Source organism: Lates calcarifer, linkage group LG10, assembly GCF_001640805.2.
Source record: "Lates calcarifer isolate ASB-BC8 linkage group LG10, TLL_Latcal_v3, whole genome shotgun sequence".
Classification (NCBI taxonomy): Eukaryota; Metazoa; Chordata; class Actinopteri; family Centropomidae; genus Lates; species Lates calcarifer.
In genome coordinates, this window is record NC_066842.1 from 647,155 (window position 1) to 671,925 (window position 24,771).

The 24,771-nt window shown below is 46.8% G+C and overlaps 5 protein-coding genes and 1 long non-coding RNA gene across 9 annotated transcripts; 4 read left to right on the plus strand and 2 right to left on the minus strand.

Annotated features, from left to right (window-relative positions):
• Positions 1–400: 400 nt before the first annotated feature.
• On the plus strand, positions 401–3,522 carry sycp3 (synaptonemal complex protein 3). The gene is made up of 8 exons (XM_018660157.2): positions 401–890; positions 998–1,079; positions 1,795–1,829; positions 2,079–2,196; positions 2,281–2,380; positions 2,558–2,656; positions 2,828–2,932; positions 3,104–3,522. Exons 1-8 carry the CDS (start codon positions 743–745, stop codon positions 3,155–3,157), a joined length of 741 nt encoding a protein of 246 aa, XP_018515673.1. The 5' UTR covers positions 401–742; the 3' UTR covers positions 3,158–3,522.
• A 605-nt stretch (positions 3,523–4,127) lies between these two features.
• On the plus strand, positions 4,128–7,887 carry si:ch211-59o9.10 (uncharacterized protein LOC561841 homolog). 2 transcript variants are annotated; one of them, XM_018660113.2, is made up of 11 exons: positions 4,128–4,251; positions 4,699–4,915; positions 5,154–5,211; positions 5,307–5,712; positions 5,792–5,886; positions 5,970–6,056; positions 6,159–6,228; positions 6,370–6,461; positions 6,927–7,045; positions 7,129–7,228; positions 7,611–7,887. In XM_018660113.2, exons 2-11 carry the CDS (start codon positions 4,782–4,784, stop codon positions 7,686–7,688), a joined length of 1,239 nt encoding a protein of 412 aa, XP_018515629.1. In that variant the 5' UTR covers positions 4,128–4,251; positions 4,699–4,781; the 3' UTR covers positions 7,689–7,887. The 2 variants fall into 2 exon arrangements, with proteins under 2 accessions (XP_018515629.1, XP_018515637.1); XM_018660121.2 differs by having other exon boundaries at positions 5,795–5,886.
• Positions 7,813–9,465, minus strand: lyrm5b (LYR motif containing 5b). Of its 2 annotated transcripts, none has more exons than XM_018660172.2 (3): positions 9,153–9,465; positions 8,472–8,548; positions 7,813–8,198 (listed from the first exon to the last, which is right to left on the minus strand). In XM_018660172.2, exons 2-3 carry the CDS (start codon positions 8,514–8,516, stop codon positions 7,992–7,994), a joined length of 252 nt encoding a protein of 83 aa, XP_018515688.1. In that variant the 5' UTR covers positions 8,517–8,548; positions 9,153–9,465; the 3' UTR covers positions 7,813–7,991. The 2 variants fall into 2 exon arrangements, with proteins under 2 accessions (XP_018515688.1, XP_018515683.1); XM_018660167.2 differs by having other exon boundaries at positions 9,167–9,462.
• Positions 9,466–10,023: 558 nt separating this feature from the next.
• Positions 10,024–14,030, plus strand: ftsj1 (FtsJ RNA 2'-O-methyltransferase 1). Its single transcript, XM_018660146.2, has 11 exons — positions 10,024–10,107; positions 10,666–10,808; positions 11,013–11,082; positions 11,179–11,299; positions 11,381–11,459; positions 11,842–11,894; positions 11,969–12,022; positions 12,099–12,201; positions 12,708–12,791; positions 12,955–13,058; positions 13,414–14,030. The coding sequence occupies exons 2-11, from the start codon at positions 10,688–10,690 to the stop codon at positions 13,585–13,587; spliced, it is 963 nt and encodes a 320-aa protein (XP_018515662.1). The 5' UTR covers positions 10,024–10,107; positions 10,666–10,687; the 3' UTR covers positions 13,588–14,030.
• Positions 11,409–11,922, minus strand: LOC127142837 (uncharacterized). The gene is made up of 3 exons (XR_007813915.1): positions 11,784–11,922; positions 11,664–11,719; positions 11,409–11,500 (listed from the first exon to the last, which is right to left on the minus strand). It is a non-coding gene; the product is annotated as an uncharacterized LOC127142837 (long non-coding RNA).
• A 599-nt stretch (positions 14,031–14,629) lies between the features above and the next one.
• LOC108872427 (bromodomain-containing protein 1) lies at positions 14,630–24,139 on the plus strand. Of its 2 annotated transcripts, XM_018660104.2 has the most exons (12): positions 14,630–14,946; positions 17,164–18,542; positions 18,730–18,886; positions 18,976–19,104; positions 19,194–19,322; positions 19,426–19,738; positions 19,819–20,556; positions 20,635–20,761; positions 20,861–20,991; positions 21,888–21,982; positions 22,257–22,411; positions 22,489–24,139. In XM_018660104.2, exons 2-12 carry the CDS (start codon positions 17,182–17,184, stop codon positions 22,676–22,678), a joined length of 3,525 nt encoding a protein of 1,174 aa, XP_018515620.1. In that variant the 5' UTR covers positions 14,630–14,946; positions 17,164–17,181; the 3' UTR covers positions 22,679–24,139. The 2 variants fall into 2 exon arrangements, with proteins under 2 accessions (XP_018515620.1, XP_018515609.1); XM_018660093.2 differs by lacking the exon at positions 21,888–21,982 and having other exon boundaries at positions 22,489–22,643.
• The last annotated feature ends 632 nt before the right edge of the window (positions 24,140–24,771 follow it).

Genomic DNA, 24,771 nt, shown 5'->3' on the forward strand with positions numbered 1-24,771 from the left:
AGTCAGTGGACAGAAAATTAACCTACAGCCATTCTGCTAATCAGTTTCATCTTTTTCAGGCAGAAATGTCAGATATTTTCTTATTCAAGCTTCTTAACGTGACTCTTTCTTGTTTTTATTTTTCATCTGTGACAGCAAATTGAATATTTTCTGGTTTTAGACAAACTGCACACAGTGACCTCTGAGAAATTGTAAATGTTATTTAGATAAGACTAGTTTTAAGGTCTATTTTAGTATTTTTAAGCAAACAAAATGAACAAATAAATGAAAATAACTTTTACACAAATTATCCCTCAACAGCTGAACAGATAAATATGAAAAATCCAAGTAATTATAGGATTTTAAAGTTGAATCTTTATAATCTTTATAAAAATCCACTGTTAAAAACAAACCGGCTTTAAACCGGCTTCTTACGTCACGTTCTGGCGGGAATCGAGTCTTTTGTTAGCAGCTAGGTTAGCTCTGCTCGGCTTAGTTTATGTTGTTACCAACAACTTACGACTAATTTCAGCCAGAAAGTTAAAATCCAGAAACTTAAAGAGAGAGAGGAAATTCCGTTTTATTTTCAGAGTTAACACAAACCGAATTATATCAGGTTGTTGGTGTTTTTTGAAACGGTAGCTAGCTCCGTTAGCAGCGCAAGCTAAGCTAACGTCTGCTGGATACCGGTTAGCCGCCATTAGCAGCTGTTTGTGTTACTTAACCAGGTGAGAGGTTTCAAATTAACCAGGTAACTAAATCCATGCCAACAAACCAGACAGGAAGAATGGCAACAGGTAGAAAACAGATGAAGAAAAAATACCCAGAGGAAAAACCAGATAAAAACGTTTTTGATTTTCCTGAAGATGAGAAGAAAGAGCTGAGTGGTTCAGAGGACGATGTTAGAGAAGGTGAGTGACAGTTAACTCCAGCTTCACCTGGTGTTGGTGCTTCACACCTGTCTGGTTAAATAATTACATCAAGTCTGAATGTTGATGGTGGTGGTTGTCGTTCTAAGATGAAACTCCGATGGTGGATAAAGTGGCAAAGAAGAGACCTGCAGCTGATTTTGAGGTGGAGGAGACAACCTGCGCTGTCGGGTATTAATACTGTTTTCTTACTAATGTATTCATGTACTGTGTGTACTGGTACTGTGAGATGAATACACTAAAGGAGTTAGAGTATGAAAGTACTGTACTCAGGTCTGTGAAAAGCACCAGCGTCTCCAAATACTTAAATTACAAGTAAAAGTCCTACATTGAAAATGTATTATTATCAACAGAATGTACTTAATCTATCAAAGTAAAAGTACTTTATGTACTTAAGGTATCACAGTAAAGGTACTTCATTGAGCAGTAACACTCTCCTGTGACTGACCTCTGATCAGATCATTGATCCTGAGTTATTGATCCGTCAGCAGCATCTGTTTCTGGACTTTTCTATAAAATCTTTCCTGTTATGATATATTGGATCATTTAGCCTCAAACTGCTTTGTTAAATGAAACCACGAGAGAAATTTAAAGGAGAAACGTTTCTTTGGTGGAAGTGATAACAGTTCACATCTGGAGTGACAAAGACATTTTGGAAACTGCAGGTTTAATCTGGTCTAGTTGTAGTTTGTAAGTAACTACAGCTGTCAGATGGAGTAATGGAGTAAAAGGTGCAATATTTCTCTTTGTAGTGTAGAGGAGTAGAAATATAAAGCAGCATAAAACAGAAATACCCGAGTAGAAGAAAATCTAAATTGTACTCCAGTAAATATACTTAGTTACTTTCCAACAGTGTGAGAGTAACTTTTCTCTCTGTCTGCTCCAGGAACGAGGTACAGACCATGCTGAAGAAATTTGGAGGTAAACAGCTCTGCACTCGTTTTAAATGATGATTGATTACTGATCAGATAGTGTCCATGTTATTGATTATATCCTTGAACCAGTTTGAACAATTAAAGAGGTCCAGTTAAGTTTCAGTCTGCAGGCTCAGTCGTATTTAAGTCTAACCACAGTATTAAGGAGTTTACACTGAATTCAGTTTAAAGTAGAAACCACCTGTTTCCCTCAGTGAGTCAGAGACTGATGCAGTGCTGTTTCCTGTGTCTCCAGCTGACATCAACAAGGTGATGCAGGCGAAGAAGAAACGTCTGGAGTCTCTGACAAAGAACTACATGACAGGAAGTCAGAGCAGACTGGAGCAGCTGTGGAACAACTACCACAGCCAGAGGTCTGGCTCCCTCCTCTCCGATCAGAGGATCCATGTTTGAAGTGTGTGTTGTGTTGTTGTGGTGACTGCAGTGTGTGTGTGCAGGCAGAAGATGACTCAGCAGTACTCTCAGCAGGTGTCCACAGCGCTGCAGCAGTGGGAGACTGAAGCTCAGAGAGCCGAGGAGCAGGAGGAGAAACTCACTGTCAGTTCACGTTGTCTGGTTGATGGGTTTGACAGAGCCACAGGTTTGATGCCCTGTGACCTCAGATCAGTTTGAGTTTGATCTCAGCTTGTAAAAACGAAGTCCCTCAAAGGTTTCACAGACAGCAGCTTCTTTTCATCGCTGTACGCTCTCTAAGTGATGAACTCTCCTCTGCAGAGTCTGTTCAGACAGCAGCAGAAGATCCTGCAGCAGGCCAGAGTCGTACAGAACCAGAAGCTGAAGACGGTCAGAGAGCTGTACGAGCAGTTTGTCAAGGTCAGTGAGGAAACAGCCACAGGTCTGTCTGAACACAAGCTGCCATTTAAAAGAGAGAGTCGACGGTGTGTAGAGAGAGCGGCAGGTTGTTCCACAGCTTTGGAGCTAAATCTCGATGAATTCTATTATTAGGAATTATTGTTGTATTTATTGTTGTTGCGTTTCCTCTAGAACATGGAGGAGATGGAGAAGAGTCATGAGGCGTTCGTCCAGGGAGCGCAGCAGGAGCTGAGGAAGGAGATGTCCGTCCTGCAGAAGAAGATCCTCATGGACACGGTGAGACCACAGGGACTCGCCTCAGTCCTAACGTCAGCGACCAGCGTCAGTGTCTCACTGCAGGGAACCAGGATGAAACATTCCAGACTAATGACGTAAATAAAATCATTTCATTCAAGAGAAAAACAAAGATAAATCAGCTGATTCTGTTGTTGTCGTGTGTTTCCATAGCAACAGCGGGAGATGGCCACCGTCCGCAAGTCTCTGCAGTCCATGCTGTTCTAACCTGCTGTTACCACGGCGACGGAGCGCGTTACTCCTGCATTAAGGATGATGTATTGTGGATTGATGTTACCGTGGTGATTACAGCTGTAATCCCGCAGGGTCGTCATGGTTACGTACATCCTGTCTGATTAGTTTGTGTTCACGCTGCGACTTTTAGTTTCTAATGAGAAGATGAAGTGTTTGTTTTTCCTGTTACAGCTGAGCTGTTGTTGTTGTTGTTGAACTGCTTACTGTCTCCTGTAGGGGGCGCTGTGTTACAACAGTTACATTAGAAACAAAGACGTCTTCAGATTTCTGTTCAAACTTCAGAATCATCTTCAGCTTCTGTGACTCAGAAAAGAATAAATAAGGTTGTTTTTGTAAAATCCAGTTTGATGTTTAAGTTTTTTTATTCAGCAAAAGTCAAAGAGTTAAAGTTAATTTATTATCAACATCCTGCATCAGGACGTCAGTGTGAGATCACAGGTGATTTTAATATTATTATCAGTCCAGTACAGAACAGAGGGGCTCTCTGACTCATGTTTACTTTTATCAGTTTATCTACTTTTACTTTCATTTTTATCAGTTCTGCTTTTATTGTGTTTTTACTGTGTGTGACTCAAAGAACCAACTTTAAAGGTATTAAAGCATCTTTTAAAAGTTTGAATTTACAACAGTGCATGAAGTTAGCAACAAAAACTGACTGGAAAATCTGTTGTTCCAGACCTTTGACCTTAAATGAATGAGTTATTGTTTCATTGATGAATTCATCCATCCATTTAGACCTCATCCTTTTAGCAGTGAAGTGTGAAACAGGCATTAAATAAATCAATAAATCACATTATTTGTGGTTAGAAACAGTTTAAATTTCACTTGATTTAAATCTTTACATGTAAAAAATATATATTATTTTATTTTCCTCTCTGTCTCGCTGTTTATTTTCTCAGTTGGAAACTAAAACTAAAACAGAACCAATGTCACAGGGAGTTTTCGGTACTTTTCGGTGCGACACCGGAAGTTGTCGATATTTGTACGAACTAACTTCCTGTTGTGATTCTAGCGGCTTCTCCATAGACTGTCCGTTCAAAAAGCTGGAAAAAGACCGCAACACTCAGGTAAAGTTAACCCACACCACTTTTATAATGTTATTACAGCTGATAGCAATAAAGTTTAATTGATTTTAAATCGGTTTGTCGCCGTGTTTGTCTGAATTACAGCGTCTCGAGATAACTTCTGTTGTGAATTGGCGCTATATAAATAAATTTGACTTGACTTGACTTGAAGTTTAGCTGTTTTAGCTACATCTGTGCTAATTCAGCTAAACTACGAGCGGTTTGTGTTTACTGGTTCTTGAAGGTTCTGTCAAAACGGAGCTGGTTTTACTTTGGGTGGAGGAGTTTTCATGTCCTCTGATTATCATGTTTTATTTTGGTGTTAAATAATCGAAGCTTTGTAGCAGCTTCGAAAAGAAAAGACTTCAATCAGTAGAAACCGAAACAGTAGCTCGTTATTCTGGTCGCTGTTTTCGTCGTTAACTTGTTTTCTGATTCCCGGTGTTTCAGGTGAATCCTCCTCAGTATCTCGGTGATATGAGACCGGTCTTAGCACGAGTATAGAGCCGGGACCAGGTGTCTAACAGGGGGCCATGGATGAGACGTTAGCAGCCAGCTCCTGTTCTTCTGAACCGGACAGTCCCGGAGAACTGGACCGAGGATGTCTGCTCGACCCGGCGGACTTCCTGTACCACGATCTGTCTATCGTCGTCCCTGAAACTCCCAGGTACCACGGCTGTGTGTGTCAGATATGGAGTGAGTGTACAGATATACTGCAGGTACTCAGCTCAGTATTGTCATGTATCAGTCATATGTCATCGTTTCACAGATGAAATGATGAATCCAGAGTCAGATCAGTGATCACTGATCCACAGTGAGAGAGATTATAACACCAGACACAGACTGTGTGTCGCCTCCATCACCTGACAGTGAAGTCAGACTGTTTAAGTGTTGGTTTGGTTCAGTCCACAGCTCGGCAAACGGAGGAGACGAGGTCGACTCTCAGACCAACACTTCAGCCCTGTGAGTCAGCTCATCACTGTCGCTGTCATCACTGTGTGTGTGTGTGTGTGTGTGTTGTGTGGTGGAGGTTGACTGTGGTGTGTTTCCGTCCTCAGGTGGCGGTCGGGGGCTCACCTGGACCTGACCTCCCCCCCGGCAGCGAACAAGGTTTCTCCTGTCGATCTAAACGCAGGCGGCTGGCGGCGGCGATGGGAGAGCAGAGCGTCGGCTTCCTTCCTGCATCGTCTCTGAGGGCGTTTCCGCCAGACGGCTGGACAGAGGCTCCGCTGTCGACCGCATCCTCCTCCTCCTCCTCCTCCTCCTCCTCCTCCTCCTCCTCCTGCTTCACTCCAGTAACAGAGGAGGTGGAGGAGGTGGCTCTGACTGTGGCGGGCTCCACAGCTGAAGTCAGTCCCGTTCCTCTCGCCTCACCCTCTCGACCCTCCACCTCTGACTCTCTGTCCTTCCTGACGGCGGAGGAGAGGAGGTGGCTGAACGCAGAGCAGGGAAACACCTCGACAGGTGAGAACACGGTGACGTTTACACCTGAGAGAAAGCAGCAGTGTAACTCCTCTGACCGTGATCGTCGTCTCCTCTGCAGCAGCCGCGGAGCAGATCGTCATCAGCGACGACGACGAGGCCGCCGTTCGCTCGGCGCAGTTGGAGGAAGACGAGGCGTTGGCCTGGAGCCTGCAGGTAGCAGCTTCGCCTGCGGAGTCACAGACAGCTCACCTGTGCTGAGAGGACGCACCTGAACGTGTCTGTGTTTGTTCACTCAGGCCCAGTTTGACCAGGAGGAGGTGGAGTCACAGAGACACCATCACCATCTTCATCACCAGCTGCACCATCATCTTCACCAGCAGACGGTGAGACAGTTACAGGAGGGGTGTGTGTGGTGTGTGTGTGTGTGTGTGTGTGTGTGTGTGTGTTGAGGTCTGAGGTTCTGACCATGTGACTCCTCTCTGCAGTATCTCCCTCATGTGGAGCACAGCTGGACGTCTCTCGTCCTCGCCACCGTCTCTCCTCCGGTCGAAGACGGTACGTCACACACACTCATCACACTCTGCTGTGTTTCTGAAGTCAGGGCAGAACAAAGAGCTGGACTCGGCTGAAGTGGTTCAGGTCCAGGCTGAAGGTTTGTCAGTGGTCCTGGTTTTTATTGTTGCTGTTGTGTTTCAGATCTGATTGGTCAGCGCAGGAGACGAGGGCGGAGCAGGAGGAGGAACGTCCTGCCCGACCTCTCTGAGGATCTTCAGGGAAACGACTACGAGGTGAGGAGGAAACACCAGACTCAACCTTTTACAACAAGCTCTGTTCTGGACTGTACTGGACTGTACTGGACTCAGTCTGATTCTGTCTCTGGAACTGGTTCAGACTGAAGCTCCTTCATGTTGAACTTTGGTTCAGTCTCTTCTCTGTTTGGTTGTAAAATAAAAAGAACAGGAACCTTTTTATTTCTCCACTTCCTGTGACCTTCACTTCAAATTAAAAGCCCTCTGCTGACTCATGTAAACAGCAGAAACACTGCAGACGTGAACTTGGTGTCTCAGCTCTAAACGTCTCTCCTGTCGGGCCGCTGACCCTGAATCAGGTTCCTCCTCAGCTCTAGTTTGTACCTGATGAAGTTTATTCCAGAACAGACTCCTCCTGAAAATATTAGAGCAAAAAAAGAAACATGACAGTTGATGGAGAATAACAGATCTTCTCCTCCTCTCTTTCTTCTTCTCGTCTTTCAGGCTCTCCTGGAGTTCGAGGAGCGTCAGGGAGCCGTCGTGTCCAAGAAACTGACCCGGAGGGAGATCCAGAGGTTTCCCACCAAAACCTTCCAGTCCACCAGCAGCGCCGGGAACACGCAGTGAGTCCAGCACCTGGTCTGACCCGGTCCTTAGAGTCTCTGGTCTGTAATGATGCTGATCCTGGTCTGAACTGTCTCTGCAGGTGTCAGATCTGTTTCTGTGACTACAGCGACGGAGAGAAGCTCAGGATGTTACCGTGTTTCCATGACTACCACGTCCAGTGTATCGACCGGTGGCTGAAGGTAACGAACAGACGCAGACAGGAAACCTGGACGTCCTCGGGTCTTTATTAAATTCTTATTAACAGACGTCTGAGTCGGAGCCTCGTTCAGAGGAAACGTTTTAAACTCTGAGTGTTTTCTTACTTTCAGTTTCTGAATCCACAGACAAACAGTTGATCATGAAAATAATCATCAGCTCAGAAACGTCATCAGTTAAATGATCGACAGACTCAGGTTCCTGCTCCTCAGCTGAGGATTTGCTGCTTTTTGACATTAAATGAAATGATTTGAAAACGTCGACGGAAACTTTAAGAATCTTCAGCTGACTGATCAATAACTGATCAATAACTGATGATCAGTCACTGTGAATCTGTGGACTGACTCCTCCCCCTCCCTCTGACAGGATAACGCCACCTGTCCCATCTGCAGAGCAAACCTGGCTGACGGAGACTCCCTCGCCCCCCGGCCCTCTGACCTCTGACCTCTGACCTCTGACCTCCTGGTGTTTGTACTGTTTTCTACCTGACGGCTCGCCTGTCGGTCGTCTCCTCTGTGTTCAGCTACTTGAAGAGTGTTACCTGTTTGATGAACGACAACTCATCACCTCCTGTTTTTATTTTTTTATTCAAATGTTTTCTGTCAGACCTGAAGTTACAGGAATAAAACATTAAAACCTCGAAGCTGCTGCTGATCTTTGTCTCTGAAATAAACGTGTTTTCCTGGTTTCGTCTCGTTTCTGTCTCGTGTTTCGTCTCCTGGAGGAGTCGAGTCTCTGCAGCTGTTTTTATTCCTCGTAGTATCGTTTCTTCATCGCTCTGTATTTCCTCAGGTAGTACAGCGCCTCCAGCTCTCTGGCCACGTACTCCCCTCGGGCGATCATCTCCTTGATCTGTGCTGGGTCCTGGACCGACTTGTTCTTAGCGAACGCCGCTCTCAGTCGGTCTCTGAAGTAGTCGCCTCCTTTGGGATACTCCCGGCCGAGGTAGAGGAGCTGAGGAGGAGGAGGAGTATAAGAAGTTTGACTCTGGTATCCCTGAACCTGAGTCTTTTTATTAAAGAGACCAGGATCACTATACTGGATCTCCCTCCGTCTCTGGACCTCAGTGCCTCTACCTGTCTGACAGGTGCGTCACATTCACTTTATAACACTTCAAAACATTTTACTCATATTTCTGCAAAAATCTTCTTTTTAAACTGAGGAATTATGAACCAGGAGCTTGTGCAGAATCATCTCAGTATATCAGTGTCAGTGAAACAGACTCACAGTCTTATAGAGTCGAACCACTTCAGCCCTCAGAGGGTTCGCCATGGTCCCAGAGAGGGAGGGGTGGGGGGTCAGAGCTGAAAAAACAGGAAATACTGAATGAACTAAAGGACGATGATAATAATAATATTAATATTAATAAAATCCAATTCTGTTTCCAGGTGAAGAAATGAGACCTAACGTGTCATGAAAGGTTCATGTCTGTTTGCTTTGAGCCGGAGTCACTTTTACCTTCAAACATCATCTGTGCTTTAATCAACCTGCTGAGCTGAACGGAATATTTCAGAACAATAAAATACATTTCCTGATACAAATGATTAGTTTTCAGAATTCCAATATATTTTAGACACAGATAAAAATAATAAATCAAGAAAAATGTTTTCTATTATTGATGTTTTATCAGGTTGAATGAAACTGTTTGAGCTGATTTCATATTTCTTCATTACAGAGTGAAGTTTATTTTAATTTTCTGTCTTTATCTGATGTATAATCTGAGCTGAACTGACGGAGACGTCCTCAGCTGAAGCGTCTGTGCTTTAGTTTTCAGTCTGAAGATTTAAACTCGGACAGGTGACAGGTGAGTCTCGACACCTTCACCTGAAACGTGACGTCGTCATTTGAAGATTTGACGATGTTGAATCAAAACTAATTCAGAAACTTTAACGTTATTAATCCTGTTACCTTCGGTTCCCTACCTGTCCAGGTGAACTCTGCTGCTCCTCAACTTTCTCTGGGTCAAAGTTCAGTCTGATGGACTTTAGCTCAGCTAAGCTAACTTCACATTAGCTCACTGAAACCCGCTAAAAACGACGTTGTTGTGTTTGTCTGTTTGTTTCTGTGGTTCGTCTGAAGCTCTGCTGTGACTTCAGCCGCAGCATCAACAAGAATTATCGCTGTTTTTAATCTTTAAACTTGAAAAACGTGCTCTGCGTTGAAACAGCTGACTAGTAAACAACCAAAGAGCAACACGCGCAGAGAGATAGTAATCCCCCGAGACGGAGCACAAACGCCGGCTGTGCACATGCGCACTGGCGCTTGAAGAGCAACTTGAAGGTTTGTTTCTGTGTGTTTCTTTTATTTGTTACTTTCTTCATTCAGAGTAAAAAAAAATCATCCTTTGGCCCCATTAACTAAAACTGAGATTTTCTCTGGTGATTTTTTCTTTAGTGTTTTATAGAAAACAGTTTAACGTGCCTGCAGCGCCACCGTGTGCCTGGAAAAAAAGGGAAAAAAATTAGAATGCCCTTTATTGTCATTATACTAAAAGTACAACGAGATTGGAAGAGAAGAATAGGGAATAAGGATAAGCGGTTTAGCTAATGGATATTTGATATTGTTTGTAATGTTTTTTATTTTTTCTGCACGTTTGTCTTTTTTATTGTTGGATTGGGTTTATAACGCCTGACGTTTTACAAGGTTAAAACGTCACTTATGCATAGACAGAAATTGTGGCTTTGAAAAATATATTTAGATACATTTATAAATGTTATCAGTAAAGTGACGTATCATTTTAAAAGACATATATTTAATTTTTACGCAGAGAAAGAGAATGGCAGCGTCATTTTGAACAGGCGCTGCAGGGACAGCTAGACGACACAGGTCCTCCCATCGTTAACGCGAGAGCGGCACGTGAACAGTGAGTAAAAGTGGCTCATAAAGTCTGTTTAAATGAGAAATAATGTCGCTGTTTTGACTATATTGTTTAGTATAAACGTATAGAAGTTTAACTCGGACGCAAACACCGACCTGATATCAGACAACGAGCTCAGACAGCCGTGAATTATGTTTCCTGCGCACCCGACACCAAACTCCCGTTAAAAAAACAAAGTTAACCGACCTCCGGTTACAATAAGTGTTCGTTGAATTACAACTAAACGCATTTTTAGATTAAATAAGATGTGCTCTTCAATTCGGCTCAAATAGAGTCGACCACACTACTCATGTGCGTAAACTCTTGATTTAAGGAGTTGGTTCACACTGCATCCAGTTGATGCTTTAAAATTATTTGGTCATGTTGGAGCTTCCAACATTTGGACTTTATTTTTCTTTATCCGTTTTTCCCACATTAATTGTAAGAAAATAATGGTTAGAAATGTTTATCACAGCAAGTCGTCATATCATCGTCTGTGAGAGAAGAAAGACCAGAGTGACTGAGACTGCTGTGTAACTGGTTCTGTGTGTGTTTTCATTAGAGGGGTCAGAGGTCAGAGGTCAGGATGGGTCGCTCCTCCAAAGACAAGCGGGACATTTACTACCGTCTGGCCAAAGAGGAGGGCTGGAGAGCGAGGAGCGCCTTCAAGCTGCTGCAGCTCGACCACGAGTTCAACCTGTTCACAGGTGAGACCCAGAGGACACCTGAGACACACCTGAGACACTGAACAGGGTCAGGACAGAGCACCAGCACTGAAGGTGTCAAAACATCTCATCCACAGAAATGGAAAGAACCTGAGCTTAATTTCAAGTGTCGTAGCAAAATGAGGGGGTCTGAATACTTTCTGAATGCACTGTAACATAGATCACATTATACTGTTGGATTGTCAGGTGTGAACAGAGCGGTGGATCTGTGTGCAGCTCCTGGCAGCTGGAGTCAAGTCCTCAGTCGCAAACTCAGGTTTTAAACACACACTCACCTGGACAAGTTAACGAGGTGAAATGGGTTTTAATAACACCACGAGTTAAGAGTTTACATGTTTGAATTTCCACTCAGAGCTCGAGGAGAGAAGGGTGAGAAGGGGGACGGGGGTGAGGAGGTGAAGATCGTGGCGGTGGACCTGCAGGCCATGGCTCCTCTGCCAGGAGTCACTCAGATCCAGGGAGACATCACCAAGGTGAGAGTCGTTAACGAGCAGCCATCTTTACAAGGTGAACCTCGGAGAGTCACATGACCTGTGTGGTCGTCTTCCTCTCAGGTGTCGACAGCTCAGGAGATAATCCGACACTTTGAGGGTCAGCCGGCCGACCTCGTGGTCTGTGATGGAGCTCCAGACGGTGAGACGCTCACCTGTCCTCACCTTTTCACCTGTCCTCACCTGTCCTCACCTGTCCTCACCTTTCACCTGTCCTCACCTCCTCCCCCCCTCCCCCCCCCCCCCCCCCCCCTCTCCCCCTCCACCTGTCCTCACCTGTCCACCTTCACCTGTCCTCACCTGTCCTCACCTCTTCACCTGTCCTCACCTTTTCATCTGTCCTCACCTGTCCTCACCTGTCCTCACCTCTTCACCTGTCCTCACCTGTCCTCACCTTTTCATCTGTCCTCACCTGTCCTCACCTGTCCTCACCTGTCCTCACTCACCTGTCCTCACCTGTCCTCACCTGTCCTCACCTGTCCTTCTTCAGCTCTCAGGACTCATGTCCTGTTGTGTTTCCACAGTAACCGGGCTCCATGATGTGGACGAGTACATCCAGGCTCAGCTCCTATTGGCTGTGAGTACAGAGGTGTGTTTGTGTTCACCTGTCGTGATGCTGTGACATCACGCTGACACCTGTCTGTGTTTCAGGCTCTGAACATCACCACTCACGTCCTGAAACCTGGAGGAACGTTTGTGGCCAAAGTGAGTCCAGCCTTTATTTAATGTGACTCATTAAATATTCGTCAGAGTTCTGTTCGTTAGTGTTTGTGTGTCTCAGATCTTCAGAGGTAAAGACGTGACGCTGCTGTACTCTCAGCTGAAGATCTTCTTCAGTGGTGTTACCTGCGCTAAACCTCGCAGCAGCAGGAACTCCAGCATTGGTGAGTCGCCGCCACCGCTGACCAATCACACGCCTCCATCAGGAGACCAACTCTGTTCATCTGAGATTTAACTGTTTGACAGTGATTTTAACGTAAAATATGAGAGACAGTTTTTTTTATTAAAGAGTCAGATCCTTTTAGTTTAACCAGAAACATCTCTATATTTCTCTACCAGACTCCATTGACAAAAACAGGGATTTTACAAAGCAGAACTGGAATACCACTGCCTCCATCTGTTAGTGTGTCTGTGTTACTGTGTGGTACTTTTACTGCAGTAAAGTATCTGATTACTTCTTCCACCGCTGAAAGTCTCACAGTAACACAGACACACTAACAGATGGAGGCAGTGGTATTCCAGCTCTGCTCAGTAAAATTCCAGTTTTTGTCAATGGAGTCTGGTATTGATATATAGGAATGGATAGGTCCACATTAAAAAAACAGAGGTAAACTTTAATTCATACATGAACTCGTATGTTGACGTCCTCTCTGTCTGTCTGTCTGTGCAGAGGCTTTCGTGGTGTGTCAGAATTACTCTCCTCCTGATGGTTATGTCCCCAACATGTCCAACCCTCTGCTGGATCACTCCTACGGTAACTACCTGTCCAGGTGCACTCAGGTGTTGACCTGGTCTCCAGCTGAGACTCTGAGTAGAGTCCTTTGTCTTCAGAGGTTACATAGAGTAGACTCTGATCTGTCCTGGTCCTGGTTCTCCTCCGTCTGTTCTCACTCTGGGTTCTGGTCTCTGTCTGTCAGATGTGGACTTTAACCAGCTGGAGGGTCCAAACCGTGTCATCGTCCCCTTCCTGGCGTGTGGTGACCTCAGCGCCTTCGACTCTGACAGAACCTACCCTCTGCAGGTGAAGAGACGCCGCCTCATCCTCCTGGTTAACACTGCACAGAAACATCGCTATATATCAGCACCAGACTCCATTGAACAAAAACAGGGATTTTACTGAGCAGAACTGGAATACCACTGCCTCCATCTGTCAGTGTGTCTGTGTTACTGTGTGTACTTTACTTCAGTAAAGTATCTGATTACTTCTTCCACCACTGAAAGTCACACAGTAACACAGACACACTAACAGATGGAGGCAGTGGTATTCCAGCAGCTCCTGTTAAATCCCTGTTTTTGTTAATGGAGTCTGGTGCTGATATATAGAGATGTTTCTGGTTAAACTAAAAGGATCGTCTATATCATTTTTTTTTCTTCAGCTCGATGATGGTAAACAGTACCAGTACACCCCCCCCACTCAGCCGCCCATCTGCCCCCCCTACCAGCAGGCCTGCCACCTGCGCAAAAACAACCTCCTGTCCAGAGAGGACGCCCCGTCGGCCTGTCCCAGCCAGAGTCCACACGAGCCAGAACCACCGGCAGAGTCCACCTGATCCATGTCTCTGCTGCTGATTGGTCGACAGGTTTATCATTAAAGGAACAGTCTCCTCTTTTCTGTCAGATCAGACGATGGAGGTTTGTCCAGAGGGAAACTGTTCACCTGTGTTCACCTGTGTTCACCTGTGTTCATCCTCCTGGTCTGGACTGAACATGACCTGGATCTCTGTCTGGTCAGGGGACTTTTTACTGTGTTGTCTGATTTTATGTTGAGTTGTTTGAGACTGAGGAATTAAAAACATTTAATATTTTAAAGATAAAAGTTGTTTCTTGGAGAAGCAGCATCGAGGTTTACGTTTAATTCCCTTCATTTTAACACTGATTTCATCCTGAATGTTTCTGTCTATAAACATCCTCAGGACACTCAGTAATATTAATATCTGTGTCAGATTAAAAGCTCCTGCCTGTTAATAAACAGAGTGCAGGTGATTGACAGTTGTGTCTGTTGCCACCTAGTGTTTAATGCAGCTGTTGATCATTTCATGGTTTTCTTCCCACACTTCACCTGGATTCAGAGACATAATAGAGACAACAGGAGATTGTAAGACACCACAGTCTCTCTCCTGAGCTGCAGAGAATATCAAACCGGGATGTTCTTCCATGTAAAAGTACAGGAGGTGAAACTTTAAAATAAAATGCATGGTGTCATAGTGATGAAGCTTTTCATAAAACTGTGTCACCTCAGGAGCTGATGATGTTCTACTCTAAACACTCCTGTTAAACATTTTCTCCCTCTTTCTAATAAACCAGGTTTTATTGCAGGACTGTATCAGCTGGGTGTACCTAATCTTATTCTGAACAGGCCGTTCTGCATTTAGATGCTAATATTTCTATCTTTTTGTGTTATTACTTATTGTACTTCAGATAGACAGACTGCTCCTTTAATCAGCGTCTGCTCTGATTAACACGTGTTGTCATTGTGGAAAACTTTGCTCCTCTAAATAGAAATAAATGAATTAATAAAAGAAATTAAGAATAGTAAAAAAGAAAAAAAAAAGCTTTTCGTTTGTACGTTTTGTACGCGGTGACGTCACGGCGTAACGACTCACAACGTACCGCATTGTTGTTGGGGGAAGAGAAGCTCGGGCAGCCGCTGAGCTCTGCCACCTCTGACTGCCTCCACACAGTCCCCCCCTACCGATCAGTGTTCGTACCCGGGATCACAGTAGACCACCTGGAACCGGCTCCGTCGCCCTGGATACCTGCCGGTCACTCTCAGGTCTTCACTCGGTTCAGCGCGAGCCGCGGCCGCCGTCGGACCAGCGGACTGAATGTGGATTTAACTGCCGCTTCGCTCCACAGGCCGCGCCGCCATTGCTGCTGTTTTTACAAGCTGAATTGGTGAAAATACCGAGGTAAGTTCAGCCTCACTCCGCCCTCATCTCTTTAATAAACCTCCCCTTCAGCCTGGTCGGGTTTAAACTCCGAACCAACCCGCGCTGCTCTGAGGAAAAGACAACTTTTTCAATCGAGGTAGTTTCTTGTTGTGTTGGTCGCCATGTTTCCTCCCCCCTCAGTTAGTGTAATGCTAGCAGGCTAACGTTAGCCCGGTTTGTGGACGGAGTGTCCTAATGCGTTTACCCGGCCACCGGAGAGGCCGCCGCCTGATTAGAGGCCACCACCGGGTCGTCTGTTCCTGTAACCGGCCGGTGTTTCGTGGGTAAACCCGGAGCAGGGTCGATTATCATCACAGATCGAGGTTCTGGTTCGGTTAAGTGAAGCTAACGTTAGCCGCGGCTAGCAGGCACCGTTGCAGTTAACAGAGAAACGGAACGAGCTGCTGCTGTGAGGCGGTGAGACTCAGCAACAACAACCGGCTCTCAGCGGCTCCAGGCAGCCGGCCGGAGGCTCCCTGCGCTCGGCGTAGAGACGCCCAGCTGCTCCCGGTGTCTTTCTTTCATTCATTCAGTCACATCCTGTCTCCTGTTCTGTCTCTGCTCACACTGAAAACACGCTGATCTCAGACAGTAAAGCTGCACAGAGACGCTCTGCAGCTCCATGTTTAAAGCTCCAGCTGCTCTGTTCTCTCTGAGGGAACTAATGTGGGTAAACAGCGTGTTTAAGATTCAGCTGCACCACAGAGGCGGGTTAAAGTCCAGCTGTTTACACACAGATGGAATTAGTTTGTATAATATCGAGAATAAAAATCATTAGTCTTAGACTGACTTCAGGTCGATCACAGGAGTAAAAGCTGCACAGACGGACTGTAGCTCCGCGATTAAAGGTCCCCTGTCTGTCCTCTGCAGAGACACGTTAAGGTGTCATTGTTATTTAGAGCTGATCTTTATTTTTTTTATTCATCTGCTGATTTTTTACTTGATTACTCCATGAACCGTTTTGTCTATAAAATTAATATACAAATGTCATGTCTCTTCAAACGGATTCATTTTACTGTCACACGTGAGAAGCTGCAACATTCTTTAAGTTTGTGTTTTAATAAATCACTAACTCTATGATTTAATTATCAAAATAGTGACTGATAAATCAGCTGATGGTTGCAGCTCTGTTGTTTTAGCTGCACAACAGAAAGAGGTTAGAATTAACTTTATCGGCAGGAACAGTCATTTGGTTTCAGTAACTCTTGATATATTTATACACGGTGCATAAAACAAATGTTCCAAGACACCTTAAAGAAAATATAAGGTGGAAATTGTTTCTTGTAAAACTGTCACAGAAAATTAACCGGACACAATTTTGATAATTCTTTAATTGTTAAATTCCTTTTCTGAACCAAAGTCCAGAGTGTCCTCAGGTTCAGGTGTAAACTGTATTTGTGATACTGAGGATATTTAAATCTGAGTCTGGACCCTGAGTAACTCTGGTGATTACTGCAGTATAAGTAGAGATACAGCACATAAAATATAAATATTCTGTGGACAAGAAGTACTCTACAGTCAGAGGTGTGTTTATGTAGATCTGAAACAATGTAAGTCACTCAGTGTTTACAGCTTCTCAAATACACTGTATTGTTGGTTTCCTTGTGTTCAGGGCTGAAAATCTAACCTCAGTTCTTTTTAAATTTTGACTGAAATTCTTCTGTAGCTTGAAAACGTTGTGTATCAATAACCTGATCAGATTCAGACTCCTGTTAATGTTCTGATCAGATTGTTCCTGAAGTAAATACAGTTCTTTATGTAAAACTGATGCATTTAGCAGTTTGACAGATTCTTACACGAGAAAAAAAATATTAAACATGTTTGTGTTATATTTTAGCCCAGGTGTTTTTAAACAATAATCAGCTCTAATGATGATCAGCTTCATCCAATAAATGTCAGATTTACAGAGACATCACCTGCAGCACCTGTAACATGTGACACACACACTTCATCAGTATGATGAACACTGAAGCGACTCACAGAAGTGTAAAGTTGTGTGTTTTATTTTCTTGCTGCTGTGTGGCTGAAGGAGGAGGAGGAGACTTCCTCATGTGAACACATTAACGGCCAAACATTGTTCCTGAAACACTGAGGGTGAAGACTGTTAATCATTGCTGCTGGATTCTGTTAGACCCCCCCCACACACACTGACCTGAGCAAACCTTCAGTCACTGACTCTGTTGTTTCTGGTTTCAGGGTCTTTACGGTTTCAACATGAAGAAAAAAGGTCGAAATCACCGCCCGTCGGTGCTGAAGAGGGAGTCATCCCCCATCAAGCCGTCGCCCAACCGAGAGACGCTGACGTACGCACAAGCCCAGCGGATGGTGGAGCTGGAGGTGGACGGCCGCGTGCACCGGCTCAGCATCTACGACAAACTGGACGTCATCATGGACGACGACCCCACGGCTCAGGAGATCATGGAGTGCAACAGCAACAAGGAGAACAATGAGAAGCCCCAGCAGGTCCTGGTGCGCTCCGTGCGCCTCAAAAACAACCAGCAGAAGAAGAATGCGGCGCTCACAGCCTCGCACGGCACCGGCGGCTCCCACGGCGGCACTGGTGGCCTGCTGGAACCGAAGGTCAGAACGGTGGAATACAACCTGCCAGTGGTGCCGAAGAGGCCGGCGGCGTATTACAAATACACAGAGAGGACGGCGGAGGAGCTGGACGAAGAGGTGGAGTACGACATGGACGAAGAGGACTACGCCTGGCTGGAGCTCATCAACGAGAAGAGGAAGAGCGAGGGCGTCAGCCAGGTGTCGCACAACCTGTTTGAGTTCCTGATGGACCGCTTCGAGAAGGAGTCGTACCTGGCCACGCAGGGTCAGAGCGACCTGCAGTCGCTGGTGGACGAGGACGCCGTCTGCTGCATCTGCATGGACGGAGACGGAGCCGACAGCAACGTCATCCTCTTCTGCGACTCCTGCAACATCGCCGTGCACCAGGAGTGCTACGGCGTGCCGTACATCCCCGAGGGCCAGTGGCTGTGCCGCCACTGCCTGCAGTGTCCATCACGACCAGCAGAGTGCGTCTTCTGCCCCAACCGAGGCGGAGCCCTGAAGAAGACAGACGACGACCGCTGGGGCCACGTGGCCTGCGCCCTGTGGGTCCCTGAGGTCGGCTTCTCCGACACGGTTTTCATCGAGCCCATCGATGGCGTCCGCAACATCCCACCGGCACGCTGGAAGCTCACCTGTTACCTGTGTAAGGAGAAGGGCGCTGGAGCGTGCATCCAGTGCGACAAGATGAACTGTTACACCGCCTTCCACGTCAGCTGTGCCCAGAAGGCCGGCCTCTACATGAAGATGGAGCCCATCAAAGAGGTGACAGCATCAGGCGCCACCACTTTCTCCGTGAAGAAGACCGCCTTCTGCTGCAGCCACACGCCCAACGGCTGCGATCGGCGGCCGCTCAACATCTACGAGGAACCGCACCCGAAGAACGGAGCCTGTCACAAGAGGGCTGACAAGAGAGGAAAGGCCCGGGCCAAGAAGAAGAGCAAGAGAACGGAGCCAGAACCAGAACCAGAACCTGAGACCCCTACCAGCTCTGGTCCCAGCATCACCACCTCAAGGTAGGCGACAACCAAGACTCCCAGAATGCATCTGTCATATTAATTAGAAATCAAGTTGACTCCTGTTAATATTTCTCACAGTTTAATTTCAACTTCATAAATTCTCTGTTTCAGCCAATCAGATCACAGATTAGTGAAGATAGGATCAGTATCTGTTAATTTCTCCTTCTGTTTCCCTGTGGTTCAGTTTCGACACCATCCTGAACCAGGTGGCCGTTCAGAGGAAGCGTCTGTTCGTGGAGAGGGTTCTGAGTTACTGGGTCCTGAAGAGGCAGTCGAGGAACAACGTGCCGCTGATCCGCCGGCTGCAGGCCAACCCTCAGCCTCCTAAAGCCAAGCAGACGGTCAGAGCTGCCGCCGACACACGCTCACCTTCACACAGCAGAGTCTTTAACGTCTTTACTGAACCAACCTGTGTGTGTTTTCTCTCCAGGACCGGATGGAGACGAACCAGGCGCTGAAGGAGCAGCTGAAGGAGTGGCACCGCCTCCGCCACGACCTGGAGCGAGCTCGCCTGCTGCTGGAGCTCATCAGGAAGAGAGAGAAGCTGAAGAGAGAGGAGGTAGAGTCAGTTCAACATGTGGAGACGTACTAGAGAGAATGACAACAGGTTTCCAAACTCACACATCTGTCTGTTTGTTCTGTGGTCAGATGAAGCTGCAGCAGTCGGTGCTGGAGGTTCAGCTGACCCCCTTCAACATCCTGCTGAGAGCTGTGCTCAGTCAGCTGCAGGAGAAGGACCAGTACAGCATCTTCGCTCAGCCCGTCAGCACCAAGGAGGTCAGCAGTCATTTGTCTGAAGTGACGACATGTAGGACAGAGGCTTTTTGTTCCAGTCTCACCACAGAGCTTTGACCTCTGACCCCTGATCTGTCTCCTGCAGGTTCCCGACTACCTGGACCACATCAAGAACCCCATGGACTTCTCCACCATGAGGAAACGCATCGACAGTCATGGCTACAAGAACCTGGAGGAGTTCGAGTCCGATTTCAATCTCATCATCTCCAACTGCATGACCTACAACGCCAAGGACACCTTCTTCTACAAGGCAGCTCAGAGGATGCAGGACCACGGAGGAGCCATCCTCCGCCGGGCTCGCCGAGAGGCCGACAGGATCGGCTTCGACTTCCCCAGCGGGCTGCACCTACCGCAGGCCCCGAAACTGGAGGCAGCGCCCCCCTTCTCCTGGGAGGACGGTAAGTTCAAAGACACCTCAGTCATTACGCTCTGACCCTGAGGTGTTTTAGAGTCCTGAAGCCGGTCTCTCTCTCCTCAGTGGACCGTCTGCTGTGCCCCGCCTACCGCCGGCTGACCCCCCTGGAGGACCAGCTGAAGGAGCTGCTGGAAAAGCTGGACCTGAGCACGGCCATGAAACACAGCCCGTCCCGCAGCAAGAGGCTCAAACTGCTCAAGAAGACCATCATGGAGGTCCGCAGCGAGATGAGCCTGAAGAAGTCCCTCCCGCCGTCACCAGCCGTTCCGGAGCCTGACCGGACCCCCGCTGAGTCCGACCAGAAACCACTACCCGACCCCCCGGCCGAGCCCTGCACAACGCAGGAGGACAAGTCTTTACCTCCGCCAACGTTAGAGCTGCTGACGTCGCAGCACGACACCTCGCCCGACGACCCGGAGCCGCCTCCTCTGAAGCCCGTCAGACCCAGCACGGACCCGACTCCCATGGAGCTCGACAGCGACACGTCTACCTCAGTTTCCCCGGACACCCCCAACGGGCACATCTCAGACCCGCTGCTCCCCAACAGCGACCTCCACACCGAAGCCTCCGCCGCCTGCAGCCGACGGAACAACATCCTCTTCCGCAAGTCCAAGAGCGCCAGCCCGCAGAAACCACCCAAGACCCAGGAGGCCGCGCCGCCATCTCTCGGCGCCAAAACCTTCCTGTCTGTCGTCATACCTCGCCTGGAGACGCTCCTGCTGCCGAAGAAAAGAACCCGCAGCAGCAGCGCCGACGGAGAGGACGACGACGAGGAGTCGCCGATAAAACGCCTCGGCACAGGTAACCAATCACAGAGCAGTAAAATAATGTGAGAGTCTGAGAGTCGATGTGAAACGTACTCTGATGTGTTTTTATCAGGAATAGCAAACGGTTTTGTGGTAGAGGAGGAGGAGATTTCTCCGTCTCCTCGCCTGCTGGAGCCTCGCCGCCGCTGTGCGTCCGAGTCAAGCATCTCCTCTAGCGGGAGCGTCCTCTGTGGCACCAGGTGAGTCCAGGACAAACCATCAGAGTCCTGCTGCCGACTGAGATCAGAGATTTAATTCTGTCAGGGATGATATCGAGAGCTTTCCTCTCTCTCCTGCAGCACCGTCATCGTGTCTAAAAGCGGGAAAGGGCGGCCGGCGGCGGCTCGGCGGAGCACAGTGGACGATAAGAGCGCTCTGAGGACCTGCATCGAGAACGGAGAGTTCACCAAAGCTGTTAAGATCTCCTCAGGTGAGCGGAGCCCGGTCTCTGGTTCATGTGCATGAACAGCATGGCAGCGCTTTGATTGGTCAGTTCTCTCTGTCTGCTGGAGCTTATTAAAGTCTCTGTCAGTACACTAACACTGTTGATGTCCCAGCATGCACTGGTTCTGTTTATTCTCCCTCACATGCTCAGAGTGAAGTGGATCAGTATTTAGAGTTCTCAGACTGAGGTTCAGGGACCTCTGAGGTCCTGGATCACAGAGACCTGGAGCTTTGAGGAAAACAGGTGGAAGTGGAGTCTGAGGTTTTTTCTGTGGGTTCAGACTGAACGACACCAAGAGTTTGAACTGTAACATCCTGTCGTCCACATCATCAGTGTGTTCATACACCTGAACATCTTCACTGACTCAGTTCAGGTGTATCTGCACTGATATTTAAACATGTTACATGATGCCCAGCCCTGTGTGTGTGTGTGTGTGTGTGTGTGTGTGTGTGGCTCAGTGTTTATTGTTTATTTGGAGCCACAGCAGCTGTGAGGAAAAAATGAAGCACAGCACTTTGAAATATAAGTGAAGGTTTTACTCCTGAGTCTAAAGATCTGACACTCAGACTGATGATGGGATTCCTCCAGAGCTTTTTATTAAAGACGAGGATCCTTTTAGTTTAACCTGAACCATCACACAGGTCCTTAAAAGTCCTTAAAAGTCCTTAAAAGTCCTTAAATCAGAGTTTACATGTTCTTCTTCTTAATGCTTTTAAAACGTGTTGATAAGTGTCTGTGGACAAAACAGTCCAGTCACAGTCTCATTAGTTTTTTAAAGGTAATCTTTAAAAAACGTGTGTGTGTGTGTGTGTGTGTGTGTGCGTGCGCTCTGTGTCTGTTGCAGTGAATCCTTCATAACTTGCTTGTCGTTGTTCCTGTAGAGGTGTGGAATCCCACCGCTGCGTCTCCATTTGTTCTGGAGCCTCTTAAACTAGTTTGGGCTAAGTGTAGTGGATATCCCTCCTACCCCGCCCTGGTGAGTGAGTGTCAGCCCTGCTCTCTGTCTCATTACCCATCAGCCCCTCTGCCATCGTGCGTGCCGTAGCTCGTGATTTGTGCTCGCAGCCGGTCGTGGTGTGTGTGTGTGGAGTCGGCCGCTTCGCTCAGAGCGTTTCCGGCTCGACTCGGCTTTGCATGCTCCGTCTGTGCAACCGCCGCCACCAGGATGTAGTCCACGCCGTTAACCGTGGCGAGGCCGTCTCACTCAGTCCCCGCCCCCTGTCTGTCTCTCTGTCTGTCGGTCTCTGCAGATCATGGACCCCAGAGTGCGGAGGACGGCGTGTCAGCACAACGGGGTGGAGCTTCCCCCGCCGCCGCCGGACGTTCTCAGAGCCGGAGAGCGGATGCAGTTCAGGTCCGCAGAGAAACTCTTCCTCGTCCACTTCTTCGACAGCAAGCGCAGCTGGTGAGGAGCTCGGCCAATCACAGCTCGGTCTGTCACCTCCCTCGTCACCCTCTGACCTCTGTCTTCTCCCTCCTCAGGCAATGGCTTCCTAGATCCAAGATGGCGCCCTTCGGGATCAACGAGACGCTCGACAGGATCAAGCTGACGGAGGCTCGCTCCTCCTGCATCCGTAAAGCTGTGCGGCTCGCCTTCGACCGGGCCATGAACCACCTGAACCGAGGCGGCGGCGAGCTGGAGCCGAGCGCCGGCCTCGCCCTCACAGACTGATCCCTCACCTTACCCATCATCCATCTCTCCCTCTTTGACCTGTCAGTTTTTATTTTGAACACCACCACCGCAGAGACTCTGTTTCTGCTTCGTACGCACAACACACACACACACACACACACACTCGTCATGTTTACTATTTCTTACAACTGGATCGTTGTCACGCCTCCACGCACATCTGTCTCCCCTGTCCGAAATACTGTAGCTTGTGACGGCCATCTTGTTTTGTCAAAGAGCTATGCAATGAAAACGCCTCGGTTAGCAGGTGCAAAAAAACGAAGAAAAGATTTTTAAAAATCTAACGTTGGCTGTGAGGACCGAAAAATCACGGGTCTAAAACCTGTTGAATGTGTCGGAGTTTGACCTCTGACCTCCTTTAAATGTGCTGCAAGACTGCTGCAACAATCTCACTGCCATGAAAACGTCCATCAGTGTGTGTGTGACGGCAGCAGCTCCTGTAAATATCCTGTACAAGGTCTGACACTAATTTATTCACTCCCTCAGCTCGTCGTCGGTGCACCGTGTTCAGATATTTATACAGCGGGAGGTGAGGATCCACGTCGTCGCCGGCACTGATGGTGTCGGAGTTTCTGCTGGTGCTATCTCTACACAGAGAATCAAAAACAAACATGCATACTGTACTGAACCTTTTTATTTCAGCTCCTTTTTTACAGTTTTTGTAAGTTATTGAGTTCTCAAGCTTCACGTTCTCTCGTCTTTGGCATTAATTTTTCTGTGTGCATCTTTTTTTTTTTTTTTTTTTACCTGAATGTTTTTACTGGACTACTTTTTTTTTTGTTTGTACATATTTATATAAAATCTATATAGAAGCTCTCAAAGTTTAAAATGCCTGAAGTGCATCATTCACACCGAAACCAAAAAAAATCTGCTGCCCACAAGTTTCCCACTAATGTGTGTTTTTTTTAGTTGTTTTTCAGGTTTTCGGCCTTTTTGTTTTTGTTTGTGTTGTTGCTGTGATGAGTTCAAATCTTCTGTAAAACGTCACAGAATCATCTTTTCCACCTGAACTGACCTACAGTCAGCTGTAGGAGAGAAGAGAATGTGCCTGTACTAATTTATTGTAAAACAGAAAATGTATATGCATTACTTTATATTGTAAGAAAATACTACGGGCACACTAGGAGCCGCGTGTAGAGGCCCCTCCTCTTCCTCTGTCGTTTGTGAGTTTTTATTTTTTATTTTGGAATAATAGCATTAAATCTGAGAGGTGAGGTGATAGTGTTTGACGTTTTGTTTTGGCGGGGTAGCGATGGGTAGACTTCCTGTTTTCTTTGGCCCCTCTGGATGTGGATGTTGTGTGTAAATAGATTTGGTACTTTAGCTGATTCTCTGGGAAAAACCACAGTTATAGCCAATGGGAGTGGAAACCAGCCCACAGACGGCCGGTGGGATTTTTATACTAAAACACTGAAAAATTAAAATATGTTATTGAATCACTGACTGAACGTGTCCTGGTGTTTATTACTGTTTTTACGCTGATTGTTTTAGTTTTAAAACAATTCAAATTAATTTTATTTATATGATCGATGTCTGAGCTCCAGATCAATAATCCATAATAAAATCTCACTCTCAAATAAAATCAAGACTATAATCAAAACTGATTAAATACACACAAAGCCCTGAAACAAACACCCGCGATATACTCAACACGAAACATTTCATCAACCAACCACGAGGTGGCGCCGTCGCCGCGTCCCTGGAACAGCTGATTGTAAAAATAAAGTTTCATGTTTAAGTTCTCTCCGTTAAAATAACTACACTTGTGTAATTTCTGTTGTTGAGTTGTGAAGTATCCTGAAACATTTTAAAACGGTCCGTTTCAGTTGGTCACCTGTCAATGGCGTCATATCTCCTTTGCGCATGCGTCGGCGTTCTGGTAGTTTCCCGGGACCTTTTATCCAGTTTAAACCTAATTCTTATAATAGACGGTTTAGATCTTGGTGGTTTTTAACTTTGTATTTGAACCAGATGAAGGATTTTAGTCGTCAGACGTCTGGATCTGAAGTAAACAGAGAAACAAGCTGAGCTAACGTTAGCAGCAGCTCAGCTCCGCCAAACTGCATCAGAGAAAC